The following is a 27,834-nucleotide window of genomic DNA, read 5'->3' as shown; positions in this document are numbered from 1 at the left end:
GAAAAAAAAAAAAAAAAAAACATCAAGTGTACATGGTTTGTCCGTAATGTAATGTGACTGGCCACCTCGCGGCGCTCCAGTCGCCAGCTGCGCGCTCTTGGTAGGTAGGCTATTTGTGTTGTGGGGTCTAAGCTAAGCAACACACCAGGCGGCAGTCGCGTCCGAGCTATGACGCAGTGATCACGCGTGGCACAAAAGCTGTTTTCGAGTTTGTTTCTTTGTTTGTTTGTTTTTCACGGCACAGAACGTGAGTACTGGAGCAGCGCTACACGATTAAATTTTACTTTCACTTGGGGAAAACCACTTCCGAGACGCTTGCCGTGGTCAAGGAGGCTTGCAAAGACGACACCCTGTCAGGAGCCCAGGCTTTGCGTTGGTTCAGTGAGTTCAAGAACGGACGGGATATCGTTGAAAACATGGAGCGATCTGGACGCCCTTCAACGAGCGGTTTGGGACAAAAATGTGGCCAAAGTGAAAAATTCCCTGAACTCCGACCTGTAATCGCATAGTGCTGGTCCACCGAACGCTCCATTTGCCACCCGTGACAAAAACTCAAAAAACAGCTTTTGCGCCACGCGTGGTCCTCACTGCGTCAGAGCTCGGACGCGAATACCACCCGACGCGTTGCTTAGCTTAGACCCCCACCTCAAATCCGCGGCAAAAAATCTGCAACATGAGGATGTAAGTTTATTGTGCAACTACGCCTAACAGCACAGAGAATGAACATAACGTCTAAGTGGAACGAATCACATCAGGATAAACCTCGGCCTCCTTCCGTGCACACTTATTTTGGAGCAAAAGACTTCGTCATTTCACAATAAACTTATATGCTCATGTTGCAGGTTTTTTGCCACGGATTGTACCAGGTTGGCGACAATAACAACACAATAACCTCAAATGTTGATTAGCTTCATTCTCTATGTTAGTGTGTATGTATCTGCACAGGCACAATTCCACTTGATTGTATTATTTCTGTAATATTGGACATTTCTATTCACTTTCACATAGTGAGCCATTGGAGGAATTCGATATTTGAACACCCTGTATCTCGGAAACGAAGCGGCATCGGACCCATGTTTATAGGAACATTTTTATCTATTTGGATGTCCGCAATCACCTCCTCACTTTTGGTCATGCATTTATATTACATCCTGTATTTATTCCAAATATTACATAATTTTTCACGTGACATTATGGACAGATATGCTTAGAAATAGCTGCATTGAATTCACCATAATCAAATTAGTACACACACACTCACATACACAGACACACAAAAAAAGCAATTAGAAATTTATCCAAGTGTAGGCACTTTTAGCATTGGTATTAGCATTTTTTTTCTTATTACGAAATCTACACTGTCATAATAGGTTCTTATTTCGGAAATTTCAAGACAAAAAAGATTGCTTCTCACTAGTGAACATCATAATTCTTGACGAGTACTCTTCTGGCGGGTAAAATCTCAGACTATGCTTCGGCTTTTGTTACGGACTTATACTGAGGATGGACATTTTTCTTTAAAAATAAAAAACAGAATCTGATTTCTAGAAAGCCGGAAACCGGTTTGGGTTGAAAATATCCTTGTCGAACTCCATTCCAATTGCACTCTCCTCTGTCATTTTCTCCCCTATTCTGATACTTTTTTGTTGGTTCATATATAAGTTTCTTATGAGTCTTTGATCTTTCCTTTCCAACCGAACCTTCTTTATAACTTCCAACAACATTCTCAATTAACGCAGTCAAAAGCCTTTTCTAGATCAATAAATACCGCATACTCCTCTTTCCCTTTTCCATAAACCTTTCATCGATTCCCTTAATAATCCAATTGCATCTTATATGTCCTTACCTCTCCTGAATCCGAACTGTTCCTCTTCAACCTTTTCATTTGTTCTTCTATACAACCTTCTATTCAGTATTCGAAGCAAAATTTTTGCTGTATGGGATATGAGACTAATAGTTCTATAATCCTCTCTGAGTTCGATTTCTTAGCCATCGATATGATAATCGTCTGACATCTCTTCTGTTGCATATGCTCCATTGCAGAATAGGAACAATTCTTTCTTGCCCTTGTCTAATTAAAATGGAGAATGATAAATTTGCGTGAGAAAGGTACGTTTGGGTGTAGACTTGTGAATTTGGAGAAAAGTAGTAAATTTTGTGGGCAAGCGTAGTAAATTTGGGGGCGAGAATGGTGTATTTGGAGAAGGAATGGTAAATTTCGGGAGTGAGAATGGTAAAGTTACAAGAAGAGTAGTAAATTTTGGGGTGAGAATGGCAAATTTCAGGGAGGAATTATAAATTTGGGGGTGAAAATGATGAATTTGGGGGAAGAATAGTAAAGTTTGGGCTTACAATGGTAAATGTGAGAGAAGAATAGTAAATTTTGAGCTGATAATGGTAAATGCAGAGGAAGAATAGTAAATTTTGAGGTAAGAATGGTGAATGTGGAGAAAGAATAGTAAAATTTGGGCCGAGAATGGTAAATCTAAGGGAAGAATAGTAAATTTTGGGCTGAGAATGGTAAATGTGGGGAATAGAATAATACATTAGGGGAAGAATAGTAAATTTTGAGGTAAGAATGGTGAATATGAGGAAGAATAGTAAATTTTGGGCCGAGAATGGTAAATCTAAGGGAAGAATAGTAAATTTTGGACTGAGAATGGTAAATGTGGGGAATAGAATAATACATTAGGGGAAAAATAGTAAATTTTGAGGTAAGAATGGTGAATATGAGGAAGAATAGTAAATTTTGGGCTGAGAATGGTAAATGTGGAGAATAGAATAATACGTTAGGGGAAGAATAGTAAATTTTGAGGTAAGAATGGTGATTGTGGAGGAAGAATAGTAAATTTTGGGCTGAGAATGGTAAATGTGGGGAATAGAATAATACATTAGGGGAAGAATAGTAAATTTTGAGGTAAGAATGGTGAATGTGGAGGAAGAATAGTAAATTTTGGGCTGAAAATGGTAAATGTAGTGGAAGAAAACTTAATTTTGGGGTGAGAATGGTAGATTTGGGGGATAGAATAGTAAATTTAAGGGATTTGTGCCCAAGCCCTTGGAGAAGATGGACACCTGTGAATAAACACCTTTAATACAGCTGTAAGAATATGACATATTTGAGCTATCTGAAACCAGAATAACCTAACTGACTTTTCATGTTTCGTAGGAAATTAGCAGTTTTGGAAATCTTTAACTTGACATGAGTTGCTACCATCGGGAAATAGATTTAACGTGACCCTTGCGTCAGTTCGTACACTTAGTTTATTGTAGCATATGGTTCAGTGAGGAATACGCGTAACTCAAATGATTTCATACTTAAAGCCACAAATTGGCGAAAATGCAGTTCGTATCATGTTTCTTATAGTTGTGGTTTCAGATGGCTTACATAGATAGTAATAATATAAAGAAACAATATTTTACAACGAATTGTTGACGTACCACTATCTTGGTTGAGTTGGTTTTCTGCACCGCATTACTGAAACGAATCAATAATACTAAAATTGAATCTCGGCATTTAAAAAAGAAAGTAAGAAAAAGAAAAGAGAAAGAAAAAAAATGGTAAAAGAGAAGACAGCTAATGGATATGAAATCACGGAACTTTTCGTGCAAGAAATCGCAAGGAACGCGACGTACATTTTTTTTTAAAGTCAGAATTCTTACGTTTTACATAGAAATCTCTGGAGAAATACTTTAAAGGGATTTTTATGTGATCATGTTTTGTTACATTCAGTTTTCAATGTGTCCAAAAGGCATGTCATCTCGTAATTTTCATGTTTCTGGCGAAGAGCACTGACAGGATAAAAGAGGCGTAATATATAATGTGATTTTATTACATGACACACCGTCAACTTTACCAGTCAGAATAGTGCTTAATGGAAGCAAATTTGTAATACAGAGATAATCGCAAAATTAGCTTAGTGTAGAAAAACTAAACCTATCTGGTACTACACTCGACCAAGGTCGTAGCCAACAAACAGGTATTTAATTTGGCGATGTGTGGCCAGCACATCAGCTCCATCACCATTATTTCTTGTTTCTAGATAGTTACCTCTCAACGACGAAATGTGTGGTGTTTCTTTTGTCGCAAAGTAGCAACTACCCCCATTCGAACCCAAGAAAAACGGGTATGGGGAATGGCGGAAACTTCATAACGGGGAACCGCATAATTTATACCGTTTACCAAACATTATTAGGCAGAGTTCGAAGTGGAAAAACGGCAGAGGCGGTATGTCTTATTACGATTTTGACTCTACATACTGGCTATCTAAATGTTGAAATACAGTGAGGGTATATACTTACCACCTCATTGTCTTCGGATGTGTTTGCGGATATAGATGTTTCGGATGCGGATAGAGATGCTGCGGATGCGATATTTTATATCCGCTCAGACCTCTAGTTTCAGTAACAACTCAACTGGTTTGTAAAACACAGAAACCGGTTTTGGTGGAAAACCGAAAACTTTTGAGCAACAGAAATGTCTATTTTTTCGGTTTCTTAGAAACCAGTTTGGCGTATCCCTTCTTCGGATCCAAGCTGAAGCAGCAATTTCTGTCGTATAACTGGCACTTCAACAGGGTTCACACTGACTAAGAAAGTCAGGGAGATTTTTCAAAATATGCCGAAAATCAGAGGAACTTGCTACAATCAACAGAAAAATCAGATTTTTGTTGCCCACAGAAGATATGAAAAATACCTCAAGGAATACAGACAGATTCAGAAAAAATAGAGCGTCGAAACGTGTTAGCACTTCGAGCTTTGAAACAGAAATCAAATCAAAAAATAATAATACAGTAGAGTGTCGATTGTCAGAGCTAATGTGGACCGGATCTACCTCGGATAAGCAAAAACTCGGTTAACACGAACGGATACATGTAAAATTTTGTACAGTATTTGTTAATGTTGTTTATTTCTCTTTATTAGGTTATTTATTATTTTATTGGATATGCAGTACAGTACATACATAAGTAAAACACAAGACAAATGAGGCACCGTTTAGCATACACATATCATTTTTTGAAAGAAGTCTTTCATAGTCTTCTGCTTCATTAAGCTGCCTCGTTCCTTGGCCGCTAAATTGCGCAGTCGTCGTTAACACCATCATGTCAGCCGGTGCCGTGTCGCCTTGCTGCTCGATTCACAGCAGTACCTTCTCGATCGCGATCAAATCATTCGTGTGACTGATTCTTTCAATATTTACCATTTTTTATCATCTTCGTCACCCGATCTGTTATTTTTTGTGACCAAATTTACAATGGTCTCATCAGATATTTCATACTGTTCACCATCCCGCATCAAAGCACCCACCGATATCTTCATTTGTTACTGCCTCTGTAACCTATTTAAGAGATCTACTAATTCTACATCATTGGAAGATTCTTGAGCGAAATATGTTTCCAGCTTTTCAGCACTATAGATTCTTTCACATTGTTCTAAGATTCTGTCAGCCAGTAAATGACATTCTTTAAATGAACCTCTTTTAGGCTTTCGAAAACTGTTTTGTGTTTTCTAGATCTTCCAATAAGTGTTTCCTATGTCACATGGAACAAACAAAATGTAGCAACGTCGGGCGTGGTCGTTATCTCTACGCCAGCTTCACTTTTGCTTTGTTACTGAAACAAAGACATGCAAACTTGTTTTCGTTGTAACCAGACTAGGTTTTAAAACATTTTTTTTTTGTTTGTTTGTTTCGATTAAGCTCGGATAACACAGAACCTCACTTAATCGAAATTGGAATGATCGGGACTCCATCCGATGTAATAATAATAATAATTGGTTGTACATTATGAGGGAGATGCCAAATTTGATCATATGTAGACTTGTTTATGTTTGCGAGTGTGCTCAGAATGTCAAAATGTTAATGAAATCGTTAGTTCATAGTTAGTTTTGGTTCTAGTGTCTTATGGGTGGCCCAAAAACCCTATATTGATCAAGTATAACATTCTAGTTTATGGGCCGCGGTGGCTCAGTGGTAGAGCGTTCACCTCTGGTGCTAGGGGTCGCGGGTTCGATCCCAGCCCCCGCCAAGTGAACTTTGTGGTGGACAAACACCGTGTGCGTGGGTTTTCTCGGAGTTCTCCCGTTTCCGCCCACTTTCTTCATTCCACCATTTCATTCATTACTCATCATCACCGTCTCCTTTAGCCTAACCGGCATAACCGTGGTACGTAAAACTCAAAGATTTCATTTCATTTCATTCTAGTTTATGGGTTTATATGCTTGGGCTCTTCCGAGCTTAAGATATAAGTAAAAACACAGTAAGAACAAATAACAAAGAAACTAAGTCTGCCTGATGGATAACAATAAGAAATTATATAAAATGCAGTGAGCTGATCAGTACGGTACTATTTACCTACTTTTGGTCCACCCTGTATTTCAAATATAGGAACTTTGACCTATATTAAGTATTTACTGGAAGAAAGTAAGTATATATTTTATTTAAAAAATATAAATGAGAGCATTGGACGGCTATGGGAATACTGGAATCTTTTGATCCTAACCATACATGATAGTATTCGCAGTATCGGAAGTCAGGGAAAATTTGATCATGGAAAGTCAAGGAAATCAAAATTAGAATTTCTGTGTACTATCTCCCAGCTGTCTCACAATCTTAATTGAACACCGAAGATTCTTGTCTCCATCAAGACTCAAGCCCGAAACCTTTAAGCATTATATTGTGAAATTAATAATTATGCACATTCTAGAATAGTAAAAAAGGGGTTATAACTAAAATAAAAATTAAATTTGACCAAATCCAACACTTAACTAGTCTGAGTTATCATTTCGGCAGTATATCGTTGCCTTCTTCAGACACGTTACCCGTTTCTTCACTGACTGTTTGTATATCCGCGCTTTACATCTTTTTTTTTTTCTGTCGTGTTTTCATTCAAATAAATGGTGTCTCATACTTTTTTTTTTTTTTTTTTTTTTTTTTTTTTTTTTTTTTTTTTTAAATGAATGTCACCGACTGTTGAACTCGATTATTGTACTTATGTCCGTGATAGTCTTTTTGGTTCATTACTCTTCAAATGACTTACAAGAGCACAAAAACGTAAATAAGTAAATATTTTTTTTAAAAAAAGTTTAAATTGTGGTGAACTTGTAAATTCTTTATCTGTATAAACTGCTATGTAATTCTGCTTTTAAATTTGTTTCCAAGTACTAAGGTCATCTACCATACTCAAGTCGTCGTGTAAGTTGATGCATTGACAAATATGATGAGGAAAGTATATTTGTAAGTACACGTACTTATTATTTCACCACGAGTACCGTAAGTGCCTAACCTCAGCATGAGTCAAAAATCAAAACTACTTCACTTTCCTAAGTCGGAGAGTAGTTGCAACACTAACTAAGTAAAAAGAAAGAAAAAAAAAAGTATCAAACTGTAATGCCAATCTCAACATTAGAGGAACACAGAAGTGTATCATTTTACTGGACTTCTGTTAGACCAACATCTATAAATCTAAGGTATGTACTCGTTTCATATTTCCTCGCGCCGTGTGGACTTTGTGGTGTACAAACACCGTGATCGTGGGTTTTCTCGGTGTTCTTCCGTTTCCTCCCACTTTCTTCATTCCACCATTTCATTCATTTCTCATAATCACTGACACCTTTAGCCTAACCGGCTTAACCGTGGGATGTAAAACTTAAAGATTTCATTTGATTTTCGTCTCATATTTGTAGACTGAAAATACAGTGCTATCAAAAATGGAAAAGTTCAGTTTAATGTAAAAATGTGGGTTATGTGCCTAACACTGCTCAGTTAAAACCTGGATATCTAGTATTCACTGTGGAAGTAGTTCAAATAATCCCCAGAAGAATGCCCTGGGTCTATGTCCCACCAGTTCTGAAGTAACATCTGGTCTTTCTACTCAACAGTTTCATTTTGTCACTTAGCACCGATTTTATAGTCAGTTTATCATGATTCAGTACTTAAAAGTTTCAACAAACACAAATAAACGTAATAAATAACACGCATTAAAATCATTACCCCCAAAACTCTATTCTTTCATTTCACCATAAACAAAATGATCATATATATTAATGTAAAAATTACCAATATTTAAATTTCTTTAAAAAAAAAAATGTTGGTTATTGCTGTAACTACAATACCTGTCGCATACGTCCCATTCTACGTTAATCATAGATATAGCGTAACTGCAATATTGAGTAAGAGATTATCATAATGGACTTGGAAATAAAATGTAGTTATGGTTACTAATAGTATAGAGTATTATTAAATCAGTTCACTCTGCCACAAGATAGCCTCATGTCTTGAAGACATCAGTAAGAATTTTGCCTTTGTAAGAGTGTAGTCTGACCTCGAAAATCAGAAAGAGCATTTCAACCATAAGTATACTCCAAAACTGTGCTTAATTTCACGCGACTGTGCATAATGATGACAGAACTTCCGGGATGTGTCCTTGTTCCTTACAGACGAGAGAATTTAAACACACAAATCCTTATCATTCTGGTGTGCATAATTGCTAGCATATTTGACGAAGCCGGTGGACTATATTTTCAGTTTGTGCATCTTTCGCACAGCTGTTGATTTGATGAAATTTTTCAGTAGGCCTGACATTGACTATTCAAAAGATCGCTGACATTGCACGATACAAGTGAAGGATACTTGAACAGACCTTGAGGCATTGATATGTCAGTCTTTTCAGCCACTTTTGTTCGCTGTTTTTAATTAAAAAATGAATCGTAAGAAGGTTTGCACGTATGTAATATGTTGATGTTCTCGTGGATGAATTCATATTTAAAAACATGGCACGTGGCCAAATCACTTATTTATCTTGAGTCGTACGACAGCCTCACGTCTTGTGTGTATTTGTTTTTGTAGGCTAGGTTGTATCATTAATCATTAAGCTTCAGATACAGTGATTACGTATTACATATACACATGTATATTTTCCATGTTTTCAGATTTGAATGCGCTTTTACTAACTTTCCATCCTTTGTGTATCACTTATGAGTTCATTTTACAGTTTCAATTCAGTCAGAATGAATAGTCAATGGAATAGATTTGTTTACATCACAGGGTACATTTTTTTCTTTCTTCCAGAGCATGGAATCATCCCATATATTTTGTCCTTTTATTTAATACTAGCAGCATTCACCCCGCTTCGCTGCGGTCACCCTGGAACGCAATAAACTTTGTTACTTAGATAATTTTTACTTTTTCGCTTTCAAGTGATATGATAAAAACCATAGAAGATTGCAGTAAATCTTAACATTATATCGCCTGTCATTTATGTTAACCCGCCCCGCTTCGCTGCGGTCATCCCGGTGCTGGCATATTGTAAAAGTGTCTGTAAAAATAAGCAAATCAATTAAAAAATTTTTAAACAGAAGATTCAAGCTATTTTCCGCTGTATATCGCCTGTCATTTATGTTAACCCGCCGAGTGACACGGTCATGCGGGTTGCATATAAATAAGTTTATTTTTACCTATGATGAACTAACAAAGGATTTGTGGACACCTGAATGGTCAATTATCTCAAGACACTGGTAATTAAAAATTAAAGTGATATGATAAAAACCATCTAGGGTCCAAATCCTAATAACCCCCCAAAAATGAAAGAAATTGGTTCAGCCGTATTAGCGTGATGAGCGGACAAAGGATTTTGTACGTTCTCTTTTATATGTATAGATTTCTTTTAAAAAGTCCCGGTGGTGACACTTGGTGGAAAAAGATAGATGAAATTAAAATGAAATCTTTAAGTTTTACGTCCCACGGTTATGCCGGTTAGGCTAAAGGAGACGGTGATGATGAGTAATGAATGAAATGGTGGAATGAAGAAGGTGGGAGGAAACGGGAGAACCCCGAGAAAACCCACGAGCACGGTATTTGTCCACCACAAAGTTCACACGGCGCGAGCTGGGATCGAACCAAGGGCCCCAAGCACCGGAGGTGAATGCTCTACCACTGAGCCACCGCCCCCCCGTCTTGGTGGAAAAAGAGTAAAAGCGTGTAAGCTTTTCCAGTCAGCCATTCTGAATGAGGTTTTCCTGGTTTTTTCCTCATTCACACCAGGCAAATGCCGGGATGGTTTCTAACATTATGAGTAAGGCCACTTCCTTCCTTCCCTAGTCCTTTCTTCCTTCTCTTTCCTCGGATAGTGTGATCGCCAACGTACACTCATGTCCAAAATGATTGTCGCATATCTATAACTGTCTTCTTGTAAGAATATAGTTTGATAGTTATTTTGCAGGGTACCTTTAGTACTGATACTGTGTGTATAATCAAGAAATGTATATTTTTGGTAAATTTCATAGGAAAAGAATTATACATACGAAACTTAGAATGAGTAAAAGAAAATGTTGCTAAATGAACAAGAAAGTTTTATTTTCGTTTTATTGTTCTTATTTACTGCTTTTTTGACATGAAATTTGCCACATACATGTCTTTGCCGATTATACATACTTATAAGAAATGCTGGGCGAATTCGTTATCAAATTATGTTCCTTCAACAACATATTTATAGACATGCGACAATAATTTTGGACATGAGTGGACGTCCTCCATCATACGTGACGGCTAACTGGCTATAGATACCGAAAGCCCGGAAATCTAATTCCTAATCCTAATCCTAGTGATGGACTAACATGGCCATAGATGCCGAAAGCCCAGAAATCTAATTGCTAATCCTAATCCTAGTTATTGGCTAATATGGCCATAGATGCCGAAAGCCCAGAAATCTAATTCCAAATCCTAATCTTTTAAAACACTGTGCGCGATGAATTAAACTCATCCGAACTCGAGTAGCTATTATTAAGCTTTCTTCCAGAACATACAAAGAGTGAAAATGTGACTGACTGGATCGAGAGCCGAACCCAGGACCTCCGGCATACTGTGGCAAAGCGTTAACCACTACTCCACTCTCGAGGTCGGTGCTCTCATCTCGAATCATATGGGTCGTACCACGACCCCTGCTGTAATTAGAATCCTGTGTCCATATACCAAGCACCTTACGAGGGTTGTGATTTCATGTACACCAATGAAAGGAGGATTACTTTTACTTTTTTTTTTTTTCATGTTACTTTTTATACACGAAATCCTGTGTAGGTGCGAATTCTAAAGCAAAGAGTGAAAAAGTAACTGACTGGACCGGGATTCGATTGTTTCTCGATCGACTGGACCAGGAGTAAGAGAGTGAGTGGCTGTTCTGGGAAGTAGACTGGGTGGCGTAGTGGTTAACGGATCGGCACGGTATATCGGGGGTCCTGGGTTCGTGTCCCTGTCCAGTCAGTCATTTTTCACTCTTTGCATTAGTATTCGCATTTATAGAGGATTTGGTGTGTAAAATAAAATAAAAAAATCGGCTGTTTCCTCCTTTCGTTAGTATGTAAGTACAGTTACATTAAAAAGTAATTACCTGGGATAATTTTTGTTTTACAAAACTTAAACTAGACAAATCAGGACAGTGCATAGCAGAGGAGGTTTAGATTTAAAATAACGTGAGATTTTTGAAGCAGACCTCATTATAGAAGTCCGTTTACTCAAACTTGTTGAAACGTATCTTTTGAATGGAACCTTTCTAACTTCTACCGAGAAGTAAACACGGTATATGTTAGTGCAACTGACCTTGTTATAGTTGTGGTGATGTTTGTGAAGTAAAAAGTCATTGCGTCACCTTCATGACTAAAACATGTTCTTACCATGACCTGAAGAGTGTTTTGCAGGTGCTTCCTTATGGTTTTCTTCGTCTTTAGATTTGTTCTTTCGTGATTATGTATTGAGACGCCACTTTTTACCCCCCCCCCTCTTTTCATTTTGCTTTGCATAATTGTTTATTAACTGGAAACTATCTCAAGACAGTAGAGATGAAACGAGCCTGACTGTGGTTTAAGGAAGCTGTGAAAATGGTAGTCATAAATGATAACTAGAGAGCGGATTTTTATGCACTTAAAATCCATGAAATATGCATACAGCTATGCTTTTGAATGTGTTAAAACATGCACTTAATATGCACTAACAGTGCAATAAAAGTGAGCATTATCAAACATGCAGGAAAGTTGTGACAAAATTTTGTAAGTGAAATAGAACATCAAAAGTGTATTGTACCTTTCAGGGACTTCTCTTCAGAATTTAGTTTTGTGACAGTTATAGTTGATATATTCCTAACTTTATAAAACACACAAAATCATGAGATTGTAATAAACACAGTGATATAACACAATTTCTAGTTTTTCTTCACATTTGTATTTGAGAGTGCCTTTATTTTTATACTTTACAATAATAATACGTGCCTCAGTTTTCTACACATTTCCACGGAAGGGGGGGGGAGGAGAATTCGCTTTTAATGATTTAACCGTAATTAGCCTTACAGTATATCAAAAAGATGATTCACTGTGTAACATTTGTAGCCAGAAAATGACCTGTTAATATCAGTATATTTGTAGAGAGGAACAAGTTGAAATGTAGATTTTCTGACAAGTTAAAATTTAACCTTTGAAAGTATTTTCCCATGGCTTCAGTTGTTTCGTAGCCGGAGTTTCTGGCAATAACATCCATCAATTTCTTTTATATAAAGCGTCTAAATTTACAAGAACTGATTGGAGCTAGTTCTGAACTTCATCAACTAAAGCTAACCATTCACTGAGCAGCATTTTTCGCATCTCTTGCTTCTGAATTGATGTCGACACGATATTAGATTCTTCTTAACGTCTTGGCAATTAAAAACGTCTTTGCTCTGCTGATCGGTTGTTAAAATTATTACTCTTTTCCTCCCATGAAAAAATACGTTCTTTTGCATAGACATGTAAATGCCTTAAAAATTACAAATTAAAACTGGATTTCTTCCATGATATAACAATACCTCTGAAATTTAAACGTATAGAATATGCATCTTTGAAATATGCATTTATATGCAGTATAAAACTTCAAATTTTAGCTGTGTTTATTGTTGTTAGAAACCCCTACTAAGCTTAAGAGATGCATATAAGCAAACAAAATATGCATTTGCATAAAAATCCGATGTCTACTGATAACGTGCATAAGATAAGAAAGAATTAAAGTTGCCTAGAGGATTTGTTTTCTATGTACTAACATCTATTAACCTAGCCTTATTTTTGTGGAACTTGCATTTTCGCACAAGATATAAATTATTGGATACATCTATACGTTGAAAGCTCGCTGCATTGAAGAAACTTTATTGTTGTACTGCTATAGTCCCTGTTATGTGGGTTATAAGGCGCTAAACTACGAACTATTAAGCTTTATATGTTATCTTTCCAGATCTTAAGTAAGTTTTCTCTCTTACGTTTTGGAAGATCAATAAAACGGAGAAGAGAAAGGGCGATAACTTTTCGAAAAGTACAGGAACTGGTAGTAATTGTTTATTCCTTTTTATGCCCATTGCCAGTAATTGTAAGAACAGGTCGGCGCCACTAAGCCTTCTCATCCATCTTTCACAGTTTCAAAATATTTGTCGGACGGATTTATTGAGCTCTAAATGCCCATTGTATTCTGCATGCACTCGGAAGCATTTTGTTTGTGAGAAAAACTTCCTGGAGGGAAAAAAAATGTAATGAAATCTTTGAGTTTAACGTCCCTCGATTATTCCCTTTACACTTAGGGAGATGATTAAGTGAAGTAAATGATGATGGAAGAATTAGTGCAGTGAGCAAGTGGGAGGAAACGGGAATACCCCGAGAAAACACACGAGAACGATGTTTACCATAAACTATGTACTTTATTATTAGACTCATTAAACAATTCTTGTAATATACTTATCCATTTATAATTTCCTTGACTATTAAATTTTTTCCACATATTTTGTTTGAATTCTGTTAAAAACGTTTTAATATGTTGTTTTACGAATACACATGCTCAAAATGGAGTTCTCAAAAATGAAAAATTTGCAAAATATCATCTCTCTTTACGACTTACGGTTCCCGAGGTATGGCTTCTTAAATCTCCCGAAAGCCGAACTTTTTTGTCCAATCCTGGGAAATGATGTCCACTTGGTCAGTGGCCACCGGTTACTGTTTGGTACCAAAATGTTCACCATCCACCTAGGTACTGATCAACACTAATATGATTTCTCTACAACTTACGGTTCCCGAGATATAGTTCGTTAAATCTCCGGAAATCGGCCATTTTTTGGCTAATATCTCGGGAACGGTAAGAGTGACGCGAAGAATTCCACCACTTTCTCAGATAGTTTTTGATGCTCTGGCTCAGAATTGAAAAATTTGTGAATAATAGTGTCTCACACAGAGACTTAGAGAATTCAGTAGCTAACTTTTTAAGTTTGTCGAAAATCTCGCCAATAAAAACCAAAAGCTAACAATACAAATGTTAAGTGAGAATTGAGCTATATCGTGATGTTCACACTTGTCGGTCCCATTGTACTTAGTGCTGCATGACGTCACAATCACTTGAGTGGTTAAAAGCCATATCCAGAAATATTACTGAGGTAAAAAGCCGTTGTTGAGGCAACCAGGGTCATAAGGAAGATAATTGCAAACACTTTACTGAGAAATAGTGCATGAGTATGTCCATGGTAACTCACGTTACGTAATGACGTTTATTTTGAAGAATACTAACCACAAATAAACTTAAAAGCTCCGCTTTTTTTTTTTAAAAAAAAAAAAAAAAGAAAACCTGTCATATTTATACAGATAATTACCACATATCGTCATTTAATATGATACAACAAACCTAGGAGAAAAGAAAATACTATAGTAACTCACGTTACAAATTTTTTCCCTACATTCAGAACCTGAGATTTTTCAATACATTTTCTTTTGTGCTGGCATAGCTATGTGCATGAAATTACTATGTAAGATAGGGACACACACAGTTTAATTATGGCAAAAATATTAAATTTTTATTTACATTTTATGACTATTTATTTTAGTGGAATATGCACAGAGTCGCGTAACTCACGTTACATTTGTTAACGATCTTTTATTATTAAGTATAAGCAACATACATTTATAATAACTTGAAATAAGCACAGCTTAATTAAGTTGAACATTGAACTTTACTTTAAGAAAAGGTTTCATCAATTATATGAAATTTTACTTGGGATACCGACAGAAAAAAATAAGACCTATGCAATAATAAATAAAGCTTGTATACCAAAATCAACATTAAAACAGTAGATCAAAGATAACCTAGGAAAAAATAAGAAAATAGTAATTCTCTGAAAAACAATTAATGATGCCAGCCACGTACAACTATATTTTTATCAAAGAAACAGCTTGACTAAAAATTATAACTATATTTCTTTCATGAATTTTTGTCCCTGTTTCCGTGGACATGCCCGCATGCGGAAGATCAAACAGCATGTGTTCTACATCGTCAGTCTGTGAAAATTTTTTGAGTTGCGGATTGCAAAAGCACTTGCTAGCAGTGTATATGTTTATTAATTTAAAACTTAAACTAGAAATACAAATCAAAGCAACGTTGAGGAAAGCAACGTTTATTTAAAAATATTAAATATGTAACAGTTTCGCCAACTAAATGAACATTCATCTTCCATCAGACACTGTAACAAACAAGAGGAGGCTGCGTATAAATATAAAAGGATCCTAGAAACTAGCTCTGAACGCTGATTGACTTGTCAGAGCTGATGGTGGACTCAGCCCATCATAATAGAAGTTGTTAAAAGTGAAACTAAACACCGTAAATTCCTTTCCTCTCCCTGGTCCGAAAGAAAATTTAGTTACAAATTAAGGTTTTCCAATAACTTGCCGTCAATTTTTACTCCTGCATTCCAATTCATAACACAACTTTGTTCTTTTTCAATAAATCTGGCCACCTTCCACTTTCTTATTAACATCCCTCTGTTCCAGTCCCAACACTCCAATCTCGCACCAATTACTATTATGTCCCGTGTCTCTCACGTGCTTAAAATTGCATTTCTTTCTGTTTCCAATCTTACATCATCATTGTGCTGGTGTAATTTAAGTTTTTAAATGTCTGTAGCCTCATATTCTTTGCCACTGCATTACATGGGTTTAAAATATTTATTTTTCGAGATATCATCTTCAGTATGCCGACCATGCGTTTTTCAAGTAACTCGTACCGTGTACGTATTCATATAAGCACACTCGCTCCTAAACTTACTACATCATCTTGTCAGTTTAGTGCGTTCCAGCAATGCAAAATACGTATGTGCCAAATAAATCCGATTGCGAGGCAAGAACGCTAACAAATGGTTGTATTATATCATTATATTCTCTACCTTTTAAAATACTCAAAACTAATTGTACAATACAGGGTTATTACAAATGATTAATTCGATTTCATAACTTCACTGTACATTTATTGTTGGACATATAGTCACAAAACTTTGCAAACGTATTGAAAAGTTTTTTTTTTTTTTTTTTATTGACATCACAAGAAATGTTGCTTCATCATTGAAGAGGAGTTTCTCACAAAACCCATCTTCTTCCATAAGCTGTTGCAACTGGGCTGAAAATTCAAAGCGTCTGACTTCGTCACCAGACATCAAGGTTTGTAGTAATTGCAAGCGGTAAGGCCTCTGGTTCAATCGTTTCCGTAATATCTTCCAAAGAGTAGGTTGTGGGATGTTCAGCTCTCTGCTCACTCTGTTGACTTCTATGGGCTTCATATAAAACTTGCTCGCACATGCTCAACCGTTTCTTACTATAGGCTGACCACTTAATTTACCCTTAAAGATGCATCCTGAAGCTGTAAACTGTGCATACCATTGCCGAATAAACTTGGCAGTTGGTGAATCTTTGTTGAACTTTGTTTGGAAGTCTTAACCCGACTACAATCGGCCTTACAATAATGCAACTATTGTTCTTTACAGTTCATTTTTTTCACGTTTGTGAATTTTGTTAAGTCTCAAGTTATTCGTGAGCATATTAGTGTCAGTTATGAGTACGCAGTGAAATGTTGTATTGCGTGAAAAATGGGCCTCATGCAACAATGTTTAATATCGTGTCCATCGGAAAATCATTTTCACATATTTTGATGAATTCTTAAATAAATAAATAAAAATAAAATAAAAAAATCTTGTAAGGCATTTGAAGAAGAACTTTATTAATAGACTCAGTTGCTCGTCAGTAAGAAGTACGAGTATCTTTTTGAGTTTATTGAAAACTGTTAATATTTCACCAGCTACTTTTTAAAATCATTTGAATATTTATATCGTTTTGCTTGCTGTCAATGAGAATTTACTAAATGTACTTCTTACATAAACTAACAGTTGTTATTTTTTTTCTTATTTCAGCTTTATTTACCCAACAATGGACGAATTGGCTGAGCAGCTAACATCTGTTATGGCACATTTTGGACTGAAGAGTGTGATCGGATTTGGCGTTGGGGCTGGTGGCAATATCCTTGCCAGGTTTGCTTTGGCTTATCCAGCGAAGGTTAGTGAAATAGTGGTTTTTTATTCTTTATACAAAGAGAATCAGTGGGAGTAGAGTTTTAATTTATCATGATTGAGTGGAATTTTGTGATTCATTTTGGAAATAATCCTGATATTACTACTTGACCAGAGGACAGGCCAGCCGAGGCAGAGGGAGGCAGGAGAGGATGCGGAGAAAGAGGTCTGAGTGCACTGATTGTGTTTCTGTGTCTTCTAAGTCACAACGTTCGAGAGGCCTTTGTGTACTACGTGACCAATTGAGTATGTGGTACGAGGCGTTGTTCCATTGTTCTCAGTTTCCTTCCTCTACTGCACCTCGGCTTGGCTGTCTTGTCCTCTGTTCAATATGCGGCTAGCCTTATGGTATCTTTTTTTTTTTTTTCTTTCTTTCTTTTCACGGGCCGGCAGATAGATCTCTCTAAACTTAATTCGCCGTTGCATGCATATTTGACGAACACAAGACATACCGTTTCAGTTACCACCCTAACTGCGGGACCAAGTACCAACCGAGTGAACATCAATATACCAGAGCCGGATTAAGGAGGGGGCTTAGGGGGCTATAGCGCCGGACCTCCAGGCGGATAGGGGCCTCCACTCTGATCAAAATCTGAACTGGCTATCCAAAAAAAAAAAAAAAAAAAAATCATGAAAATAGAAACAACATCATAAAATAAAATATAAGCAAACATATGAAACATATTCCCTTAACTTTCCTACTGTACTTCGACAGAAATATATTAATTGAAGTCAGCAGGGGCCACATATTTTTTTTTTTTTTACCCCCGGGCCCTCAGATGGGTTAACTCAGCCCTGATCATATATTTATTGTTTAAGCATATTTAAAAACTGGTGGCTCTGTGACTTTAACGCAGTGGCAATTCTGTACTCACTTTTGTTACAGTATTTAGAAATGGAAGATTTCCTGAATAGAAAAGCGGAAGAAAATATCGGTAAAAAAAATTTCAAACAAATCAGTTGAATTATTTAAAAGAAGTCTCCCAGTAGACATCTCAACACAATCAAACGACGTAAAAAATGTTTCCATGGCACCGTATTCACCACATGGTAACACGCATGACCAGCTCGTTTACCAGGTTTATTGCCTTGTGATATTTTCTTTCTGGAGATATCCTAAAACTGAAATCTTCAATGTGTTCAGACATAAGCCACAAAGAGTTTACAAGCTGAAAATTGCTGTTTGCACTAAGATCACTCCAAGATCAGGGATATAATGTCTGCGCGCACTGCACAACTTGTTGATGAGATTTCAGGCGTTCATACTTTATGTGAACAAGAATCTAGACAATATTATCTTTATTCAGTAGTAGCGGAGAACGAAGAGAATCTGCAGGAAATACTCTGTAATTTGAATGAAAGTCTGAAAGAAGAATACAAAATGAAAATAAATAGATAGAAAGAAAACGAAAGTACTGAAATGTACAAGTAAAGAATAGCCAAAAACAAGGATCTGATTAGGAGCAGGAATAACTGAAGTCAATCGGAAGTGTAAGCTCCTCAGACGGGAGAAGCCAAAAGGACGTAGCTTCGAGGGTAGCACAAGCAAAACAGGCGTTCATGAGGAAAAGAGGAATACTAACATTAGAAAATGTTTCTTTGGAAGTTAGGAAGAGATTCATCAAGACCTTGAAATGGAGAGTGGCGCTATACGGCTCAGAAACGTAGACACTGATAAAAGCACAAATAACATATATTTAGTTAAAATACATACTGCAGCATATTTATTGTAATGTTTAGTTTTGTTTCGACAGGAGAAAAATATTTCTGAATTTGCTTTCCTCGACCTAAGTATTATCAATGATATAAATCAGTGGGTCTCAAAGTGGGGTCCGCGACACCTAAAAATTGGAATGTGTTGTAAGAAAATGGAACTCAAAGCTGTTATGCAAGAAGTATTTTTAAGATAAAAAAAAAACTGCAGCTGTGGGCAGTACGAGTACAAAATAATAATTATTCATCATTTCCAGCGCTCAAGAATTTCATTGATTCTATAGGTGAAAAACTCTCTGCTTAAATGCACAGAACATTTGTAGGACGCTTGAGAGCATTAGCTGCAAGTTTTCGAGAATATTTCCCTGTCCCACAATCTGGTAATGGTTGGATTGAAAATCCTTTCACTAATGTAGAAATCCATGACATACAAGGTATAAATTTCTCTAACACAGAACAAGAACAGCTACTTCCTGCGATATGATACTTCATGGAAAAACGTTTTCAAAGAAAATGAACTTTGTAGCTTTTGGTTGCATGTGCACTGTGAGTATGAAGAGTTGTCTAAAAAGGTATTGCAACATTTGATGCTTTTCCCTACCACTTACTTATGCGAGCAGACCTTTTCTGATCTTTGCACTATTAAAACCAAAAGCGAAATCGTTTTAATAAGGAATCGGACCTAAGATTGATGGTGAAAAACTTATTCCAGATTTCAATGTAATTATGGAAAAAAACACAGATTCCATTCCTCACATTAGTGATCCCAAATTTGAGAACATTGTTTATCAAGCGAAAAAAAAAAAAAAAAAAAAAAAGACATTGATTTTCAGTCTTGAAAATTATTGTGTTTTCAATTGAAGTTTTGTTCACTAGGAAACAATCGTGTACCTTTAGAATAAATTACTTATCGCAATATTTCTTTTTAATCTTTTTTCTTGTCGGTGGTAATTCAAAGTAGTATATAGTTTTTTAATACTGTGTGAAATTTCAGGTAGCATTGCAAGGGGGTCTGCATATCACTTTCTGAATGAACAGGGGGTTCGCTCTATCGGAAAATTTGAGGACCACTGATATGAATAATAGGTTTTGCTCTGAGATGTGTACCATATGATTTCGTGATACTGTAGACGAGTAACTTGTGGCATGGTTTGTATCGTCTTTCAAAGTTGCATGTTTACTGGGGGCACGGAAGTTATAACATTCCAACTCGTGGGAGGGAAGGAGGAGTTATTGTAGCAGATACTTGGACTTTTGGCCTGCTATGATAACGTCCAACAGAAGAAAATTGAATACTTCTAAAATGGTCAATTTTCTTTTTACTATTGTTGTAACCTGTTGTATGTATGACAACTTGTGTTCGGGTGTATAATTTTATAAACAGAAGATTATTATTATTAAGTATTCTGCCTCTTGGCTGGTCCTGGGACTAACAAGATTTTTCTTCTTTCCTTTTTCTTAATTTCCAGTTTGGGCCCGGAAATGTTTCTTCCATGTTTCTCGATTTTTAGCTTCCTCCTTTAACTTTCTATTTTTCAAATCATCGATTACTTGTGTTCTTCTTCTTATTCCTCGTTTTCCTTCTCTTTCCTTTTATGACAGTATGGAGAAGACAATTTCTTCGCAAGATATGTCTAATCCAATTGTCCTTTCTACGAAGGATGATGGCTAGAAGCGTCCTCTTCTCTCCTATTCATTTTAAAACATCGTGTTTTACTCTTTCTGTCCATTTTATCTTCTCCATTTTTCTCCAACGCCACATTTCAAAGCTCTCTAAATATCTCTTCTCTGATTTCCATAGTGTCCAAATTTCTGAACCATACAGTTCAATACTCTATATATAGTACTTGACCAACTTCTTCCATAATCCAATATTAGGGCTTGCTAGTTAAGTGACCTTCTCTTGTTGAATGCTTCTTTGGATATGAAAATTCTCGACCTGATCTCTTTGGTATAGTGGTACAGTACGCGTCTTTCGTCAAAATACTTGACATATATTTCAAATGATCGACCATCAGGCCAAATAGATTGAATATATATACCTTTAGTTTCCTGAGAAGCTAAATCATCCATTAGTAGACAGAAGTATGAGATGAATATCTAAAAATCCAGTTTTAGTTTCCAAACTGCTTAGTTGAAGGCGGCAAGGTTTAGTCCACAGGAACGTGGGTTCGTATTCTAATTCGCGAAATTTCTAATTGGTTGTTGTAATAGCATCCTAATATCCTAAACAAGACAGACTATAGTTCCTTAGGGAATTTTTTTTTTCCTCTTTGAAAATTTGATCCAAGTGATGAGCATGGTAAGCAAGATTAAAGTAATTAACCCTTATAGCATTTCCACTTTTTGAGGTAAATTTTAGACTTTACCTCAAACAGCTACTGCTTCCTTACTATTTATCGTAGGATCACGTTTCATACTTTTTTTTTTCCAGAATAGAACATCCTTTCCAACGGTACCACTCGCTTGTCCATACTGTATACCACAAACAGGAAAATCTTCAGTTTTTTCGAAAAAAAAAATAAATTTTTTTGCACCACTCTTGCCTGGACCTGGGTTCATGTAGGGATCTGAAAATCTCTTGTAAAATACGTAGTTATGTACACTGCGTGTGCAGAATTTCAGTTTTGTACCTTGAAAACAAAGGGCAATTTTTTTTTTTTAATTTGAAGGTGACCCATTTTATATAAATATATAATACTAAACATTTACTGTCATTACTACTTGGCTTAGAGCCATAGTTCAAACGCCATTTTCTTCAGTATAACGCGCCTTTTTGAACAGTACCATTCACATGTCCGTATCATACACCTGAACTGGGAAATTCGGGGAAAACCGGAATTTTTTCTGAAAAATTCACCTCCTCGGAATAGTTGCGCCCCTTGGGCCCAAGCCCAGGTTCACGTAGGGATCTAAAATAAAAAAAATAAAAAAAAAAAAAGTGAAATAGTCAAAAGTGCTCTCAATTCGTATGCAAAATTTCAGTCTGATATCTTGAAAACTAAGGGCGCGAAAAATTTTTGAAACTTGCCTTAAGAAAAAAAAATTGTCACGCACCGCCAAGTTGACCATCCGGTTCCAAAACATATCGGGGATGTTCTTTGGTCCATGCTTAACTTGACAAATAAAAGCACGGCTTAAATGTCTGTTATAGGACCTGAATAAGCGGTCAAAGAAAGCACTACGCCATGGTAACAAAAGTTACCATAAATCTTAAAAGGGCTAAGTTTCCTTCAAGATTGTATAGTGAACTGTTAATTAGTACCAGATTGTCTGACCTGTGTCTTTGAAATAATAGTAAACCGTCGAGGGGGGTAAAAATTTCTAAGGTTTTCGAGAGAATAAAATTGTCCGTGACAGTAGCCGAAGTTCGCGATATTACGCGTAGTAGAATAGGAAAGCTTAGTTCACGGTTGGTGTGGATGTAATTTTTCTGAAAGCTGTAGTCGAAGGAAGCAACAATATATACTTCAATGTGAAAATCATATAAAAGAGGCAAATATTTCTGCTTTCTTTCCCGAAAAAGTCCGTTCTTTTTGGGAGGAAAACTTCCATCCCAAAAAAAGCCATTTTTTTGGTACGTATCTCTAATTAAGAGTTCTCTCACCTCAAATTCTGTTTTCTGAAAAATCCTTTGACTTCAAAATGGTGTAGAAGTCGTTTCCTCTTCGCGGCCGAAGATTAACATGTGTGACGTCTGTATGCATTGTCATGAAGTTAGATTTTGGGGAAGCTACTTGTAAAGTTCATCAGGAAGAAAAGCAGAATAGGGACCTTGATGTCGTTTTTCTGTACTTCTATTTTATTCTCTGTGAGCAATTTTTTAATGGTGAGCTGAAAACTTGAGAGTGAAAGAATCAAAACATAATTCCTTCATTTTTATGATATCCTGAAATTGAGTCGTCCATTTCCGAGAACTGAGGGGCCGTGGTGACTCAGTGGTAGAGCGTTCACCTCGGGTGCATGGGGTTCTTGGTTCGAACCCAGCTTTGTGGTAGACAAACACCATCTACGTGAGTTTTCGTGGGATTCTTCTGTTTCCTCCCACTTTCTTCATTCTACCGTTTCATTCATTTCTCATCATCACCGTCTTCTTTAGCCTCGCCGGCATAACCGTGGGACATAAAAGTTAAAGATTTCAGTTTTATTTCATTTTCCTGGGGGCCGCGGTGGCTCAGTGGTAGAGCGTTCACCTCTGGTGCATGGGGTCCCGGGTTCAAACCCTGCTCCCGCCAAGTGAACTTCGTGGTGGACAAACACCGTGTGCGTGGATTTTCTCGGGGTTCTCCCGTTTCATCCCAGTTTTTTCATTCCACTATTTCATTCATTACTCATCATCACCGTCTCCTTTAGCCTAGCCGGCATAACCGTGGGACGTAAAACTCAAAAATTTCATTTCATTTCATTTCCAGTTTTACAAGACGCATCGATCCTACAATTTTTCTCGGTTTTCTGGAATTTGGTGTAAATGGACAAGAGCCATTTTGGAACTAGACGACTCAATTGTCAAAATATGGTACAAAATAAATTGTTGAACCCCATAAACTCATAATGTAAATTCTATTTATGGTTAAAATCTTAAAAAGGCAGTGTTGAATATTGGTATCATGGAATGCAAATTTCAGCTTGGGTCGTTCAAGACTAGTGGGCCTAAAATAATAATCATTCTAAAATCAGCATCAAGAACAACTCAAAACTTCCGCGATATTAATTGCACAAAAATAAGGGTAGAAGGATATGTAAGACTCATCATGGAGTTCTGCACGAATAGCGGCTTGTTCTGGATCTTATCAGATTGGTCAGAACTAAAGTTAGGATCAACAAGGAACCAAGTTCGAACAGAGCGTACTGCTAACTGATAAGATCACACATTTCTTCCCCTTCCAACGTTTCTTAAAATGACAGCACCCAAGTAATCTATATATTTGGACTTCTTCCTTGCTAAAGATACATACGCTAAGCTTTCGAACATCAGAAGTTTCGCACGCAACTCATAAACAAACGAATTTTCTATTCTACTTTCAAGTGGGACAGAAATATTTAGACCTTTGTTTCATTCGGTTATCAGTTTTTTCTTTCTTTTTTCGTAGTAGATTGCTGTATTCGGATTTTCTGTTTACCTTAATTTTCGGTGCTCGAGATCCTGGGATCAATTTCCAGTGAGGACTTGAAATTTTTTCATCTGCCTCAAGAACTACCAAAAATTCGCTTCTCATTGTTACTACGAAGGTAGTTTCAAAGGTGACGCCACAGGATTTTTTTTCTGTGTTGTGTTTCGAGATATTCAAATTTCTTATTATAATGCAGCATAATTTTTGTACAGGGTATATTAGAAAAATAGTACTGACAGAGTGTGGAAAGTGGATGCCTGTGTAAAGGGTAAGAATGTGCTGGTCGACCTCGTCTATTTAATGTTAGCGTTAAAAGAGTGCATGATACATTTGAGCGAAATTCTCCAAAGTCAGTGGCTAGAAAAAGGAATATTGGACATTCCAAAAATCACAGTGTGAAAAATGTTGCGTAAGGAGCTAAATTTTTAAACCACATAAGGTGCAATTGTTGCAGGCTCTTATCATCATCAGAGTGAAAAGGCGTGACTTTTGCGAGTATATGCAGTTGAAAATGGAGGAAAGCGGTTGGTAGAAAGACTAATGAGTGGTAAAGTGACAAGACACTCAATGTACACTCATGTCCACAATTATTGTCGCATGTCTATAAATATGTTGTTCTAGGAATATAATTTGAAAACGAATTCACCCGGTATTTCTTTCTAATAGTATGCGTATAATCGGCAAAGACATGTATGTGGTAAATTTCATGTCAAAAGAGCAGTAAATAAGAACAATAAAACAATGAAACTTTCTTGTGCAAGTAGTAACATTTTATTTTACTCATTTTAATTTTTGTATTTATAATTCTTTTCCTATGAAATTTACCACAAATATACATTTTCCGATTATACACATAGTATCAGTATTAAAAGTACCCTGCAAAATCATTATCAAATTATATTCTTACAAGAAGAAAGTTATAAATATGCGACAATCATTTTGGACATGAGTGTACGTATCTGGAAAATAAGAGTATCAGCACGTCTCTCCAAAAGTTTGTTTATTTGTTTTACTGTGCTTCACAAGAAAATACACGGTCAGTCTTTCTTCACTCAAGCAACTAACCAGCGACTCATTTCTGGAAATACTGTAAAACTTGTTGTTACCCCAGCTGAATACAAATTAAATGAATCTTGTTCTTCTACTGTACTTCAACTATACACAACCACCTTCCCTTTTCAGCACATAGTTCGCCGGATCTTACACGTGCAATTTTCTTTGGAAGTTTAAGACAAGAGTTTAGAGTGAGTTGGCCGAGATAAGGCATCAGAGTGCAAACGGTGGCATATTTGGATGTCGGGCGCATTCCGACACAGGAGTGGGCAAGGAAATTGAAAAGGTTAATCGTATTTGCTGACATAGATGGCCGTGGGTGGTATGGATTGTCTCACTTAGGGGGAGCTATTAAAAATAATAACTGTGTCGTACAAGGTTTGTACGATACTGTTATCAGGACGATTACGGTAATGAGCGTTTGAAAATTAAGAAATTCACAATGGCAACGCCACGATAGTATATCGATGTGAGTGATCGATTCATCACAGAAGACTATTGCAGTTGTGCTCCCCTTCCCTCCCCCGTATGACCTTTCTTCTTTGATTTCTTCGTGTACTCTCAATTAAAAAAGACAACTTCAAGATTGCAGGAATTCGTGGACATTGTAACGATGCGTCACTGAAGCTCTGCGAGTGGCAGCAATGTTGAGATAAACAACTGCAAGCGAAGAGGCCTACTTCAAATGGCATATTATCAAATGAGGTATGACCTCGTATTATATTTCATTCTGTCCAGGAATTAAACACATGTTTTATTAAGTGTTTTTTGATTGCTCGAATTTTTATAGAGTTAACCACATTGTGTATGATTTCAGGTGGAAGCCCTTTGCCTCATCAATTGTGCATCGACTCAAGCAGGTTGGATTGAGTGGGGATACCAGAAGTTGAATGCCAGGCATTTACGGTCTAAAGGCATGACACAAGGGGTGCTCGACTATCTTATGTGGCACCACTTTGGAAAGGTAGGACACAGTTTTTGTTTCAAATTAATCATGACTGGAGTGACCAAGATTTTCATACACATTTCAACATTTGTTAAACAAATCCTTTCTTTCTACTCTTTAGGAATAAAGATCTTGTTACTAAGTTAGTTCCGGCACTCCCTGAACTACTTTGAACTTCAGTTGAGGTGAGTTGTAACATAATTTCAGCGTGATATCTGATGCTTGATTCGGAAATAAACTTGACCTTTCCAATCCAACTTGGTTGCCAACTGCATGCTCCCATGTATTATTTATGTTTGGTGGGAAAGTGGGTGGGGTATTACTTGTATCGTGGAAATGACATAAATATGAATTCCCCTTACGATTTAGGACGTCTTCCGATATGCGAGTGGAACACTAAAATCATTATGTCGGATGATGCCCGACATGAGATCGGAAAGGATCAAATGTATCTACAATATTTGTATATTTTGAGAAATAGTGGACATTTTAAAGATTTTACTGTTCACTCTTAAGGTGGAAATTTCTGAATAAATTGCCTTTATAAAAAAATGTTCTTCAAAAAACTTTAGACACTCCCAGAAAATCCAGTTATTCTAGAGCTTCTTAACATATCTGTTTACGTTATCATAAGCTTGTTCCAGTGTATACAGAAACAACTCCAATGGATTTCCTTCACTAACATCTAAGTTTATCCCATTATGCCCGTCAAAATCTTCAGGTTAAAGAGAACACAATATTGTCAGTAAATGATGTAAATATATGAGCACTATACTGGATTCCCTTGCTTTTGTCTAGGTATATTTTTTCTAGGAGAACATAAATTAAACTAGAATTTTTCTGTGCTATCAATGAAAGTAAAAGGTCTTTGTAAATGTGTATATACAAAGGTTGATGATTGTTAGGTCAATAGAAATAAGGGTTAATATTATTTTAAAAAATGAATTGAACGTTGTAAGCATACATTTGTTACTCCATTTTGATTTTAATTAATTTGAATTTTGTTCTCTAGATTAATGCTTCGAAAAGTGGTGCATCCGTATGGATGGGAGAGGAGAACACTAAAGCCGGTTCCCCCCGATTTAATTTTAGTGATATGTAATATCACGCTGAATATAGGAAAGGATACGTAATCTCCAAATATAGTCACTACTGAAAATCAATTAATGTACCTCAACATTGATAGTAGGATAAAACTTTTGTAAATTAATACTGGAAACTACCAGTCAATTTAAATTGAACAAATAGTGTATTTAACTTTGAAATATTCGCTGAACAAGAACTATATATAACAATTCAACAAAGTTATTTAATTTATTATAGAAACAAACAACGATTTTGGCCCGGTGAAAATGTCAAATTATTAACCAATCAAATATATCTACTATTGTGCTCCGTAAGCAGTTATCTTGTTCTAACTCATCACGCCACGCCTGGTAATATGACAGAAATCTAATGGTTTCACATATATGCTAGAAAAAGCTACCGACAATTACGAAAAGTATTTTAGGCAAATGCGGACATAACTAGCTTTATAGAAGAGAAATAAAGTTATGAAAAACAATTAGTTACGTTATTATCTGCCGTATTAATCCAATACAGGTTTCTGAGCAGGACAAGTAGCTTCTGCGAGGTT

General features: G+C 36.4%; 1 protein-coding gene across 6 annotated transcripts in view; it reads left to right on the top strand.

Annotated features, from left to right (window-relative positions):
• Positions 1-27,834, top strand: part of MESK2 (misexpression suppressor of KSR 2) — a 261,034-nt gene that overhangs the window by 185,930 nt on the left and 47,270 nt on the right. For all 6 annotated transcript variants that reach the window (XR_014128807.1, XM_081743534.1, XM_081743532.1 and 3 more), the window contains 2 exons: positions 17,220-17,361; positions 26,070-26,216. Coding sequence is in view for 5 of the 6 variants with exons in the window: in XM_081743534.1 (XP_081599660.1) it covers positions 17,220-17,361; positions 26,070-26,216 (289 nt within the window). In the remaining variant the exon portion in view is untranslated. The remainder of the gene's footprint in view (positions 1-17,219; positions 17,362-26,069; positions 26,217-27,834) is intronic.

Source organism: Thermobia domestica, chromosome 17, assembly GCF_964235325.1.
Source record: "Thermobia domestica chromosome 17, izTheDome1.hap1.1, whole genome shotgun sequence".
NCBI lineage: Eukaryota > Metazoa > Arthropoda > Insecta > Zygentoma > Lepismatidae > Thermobia > Thermobia domestica.
Note: the sequence above shows the minus strand (reverse complement) of the source record. Positions and strands in the feature narration are given on the sequence as shown.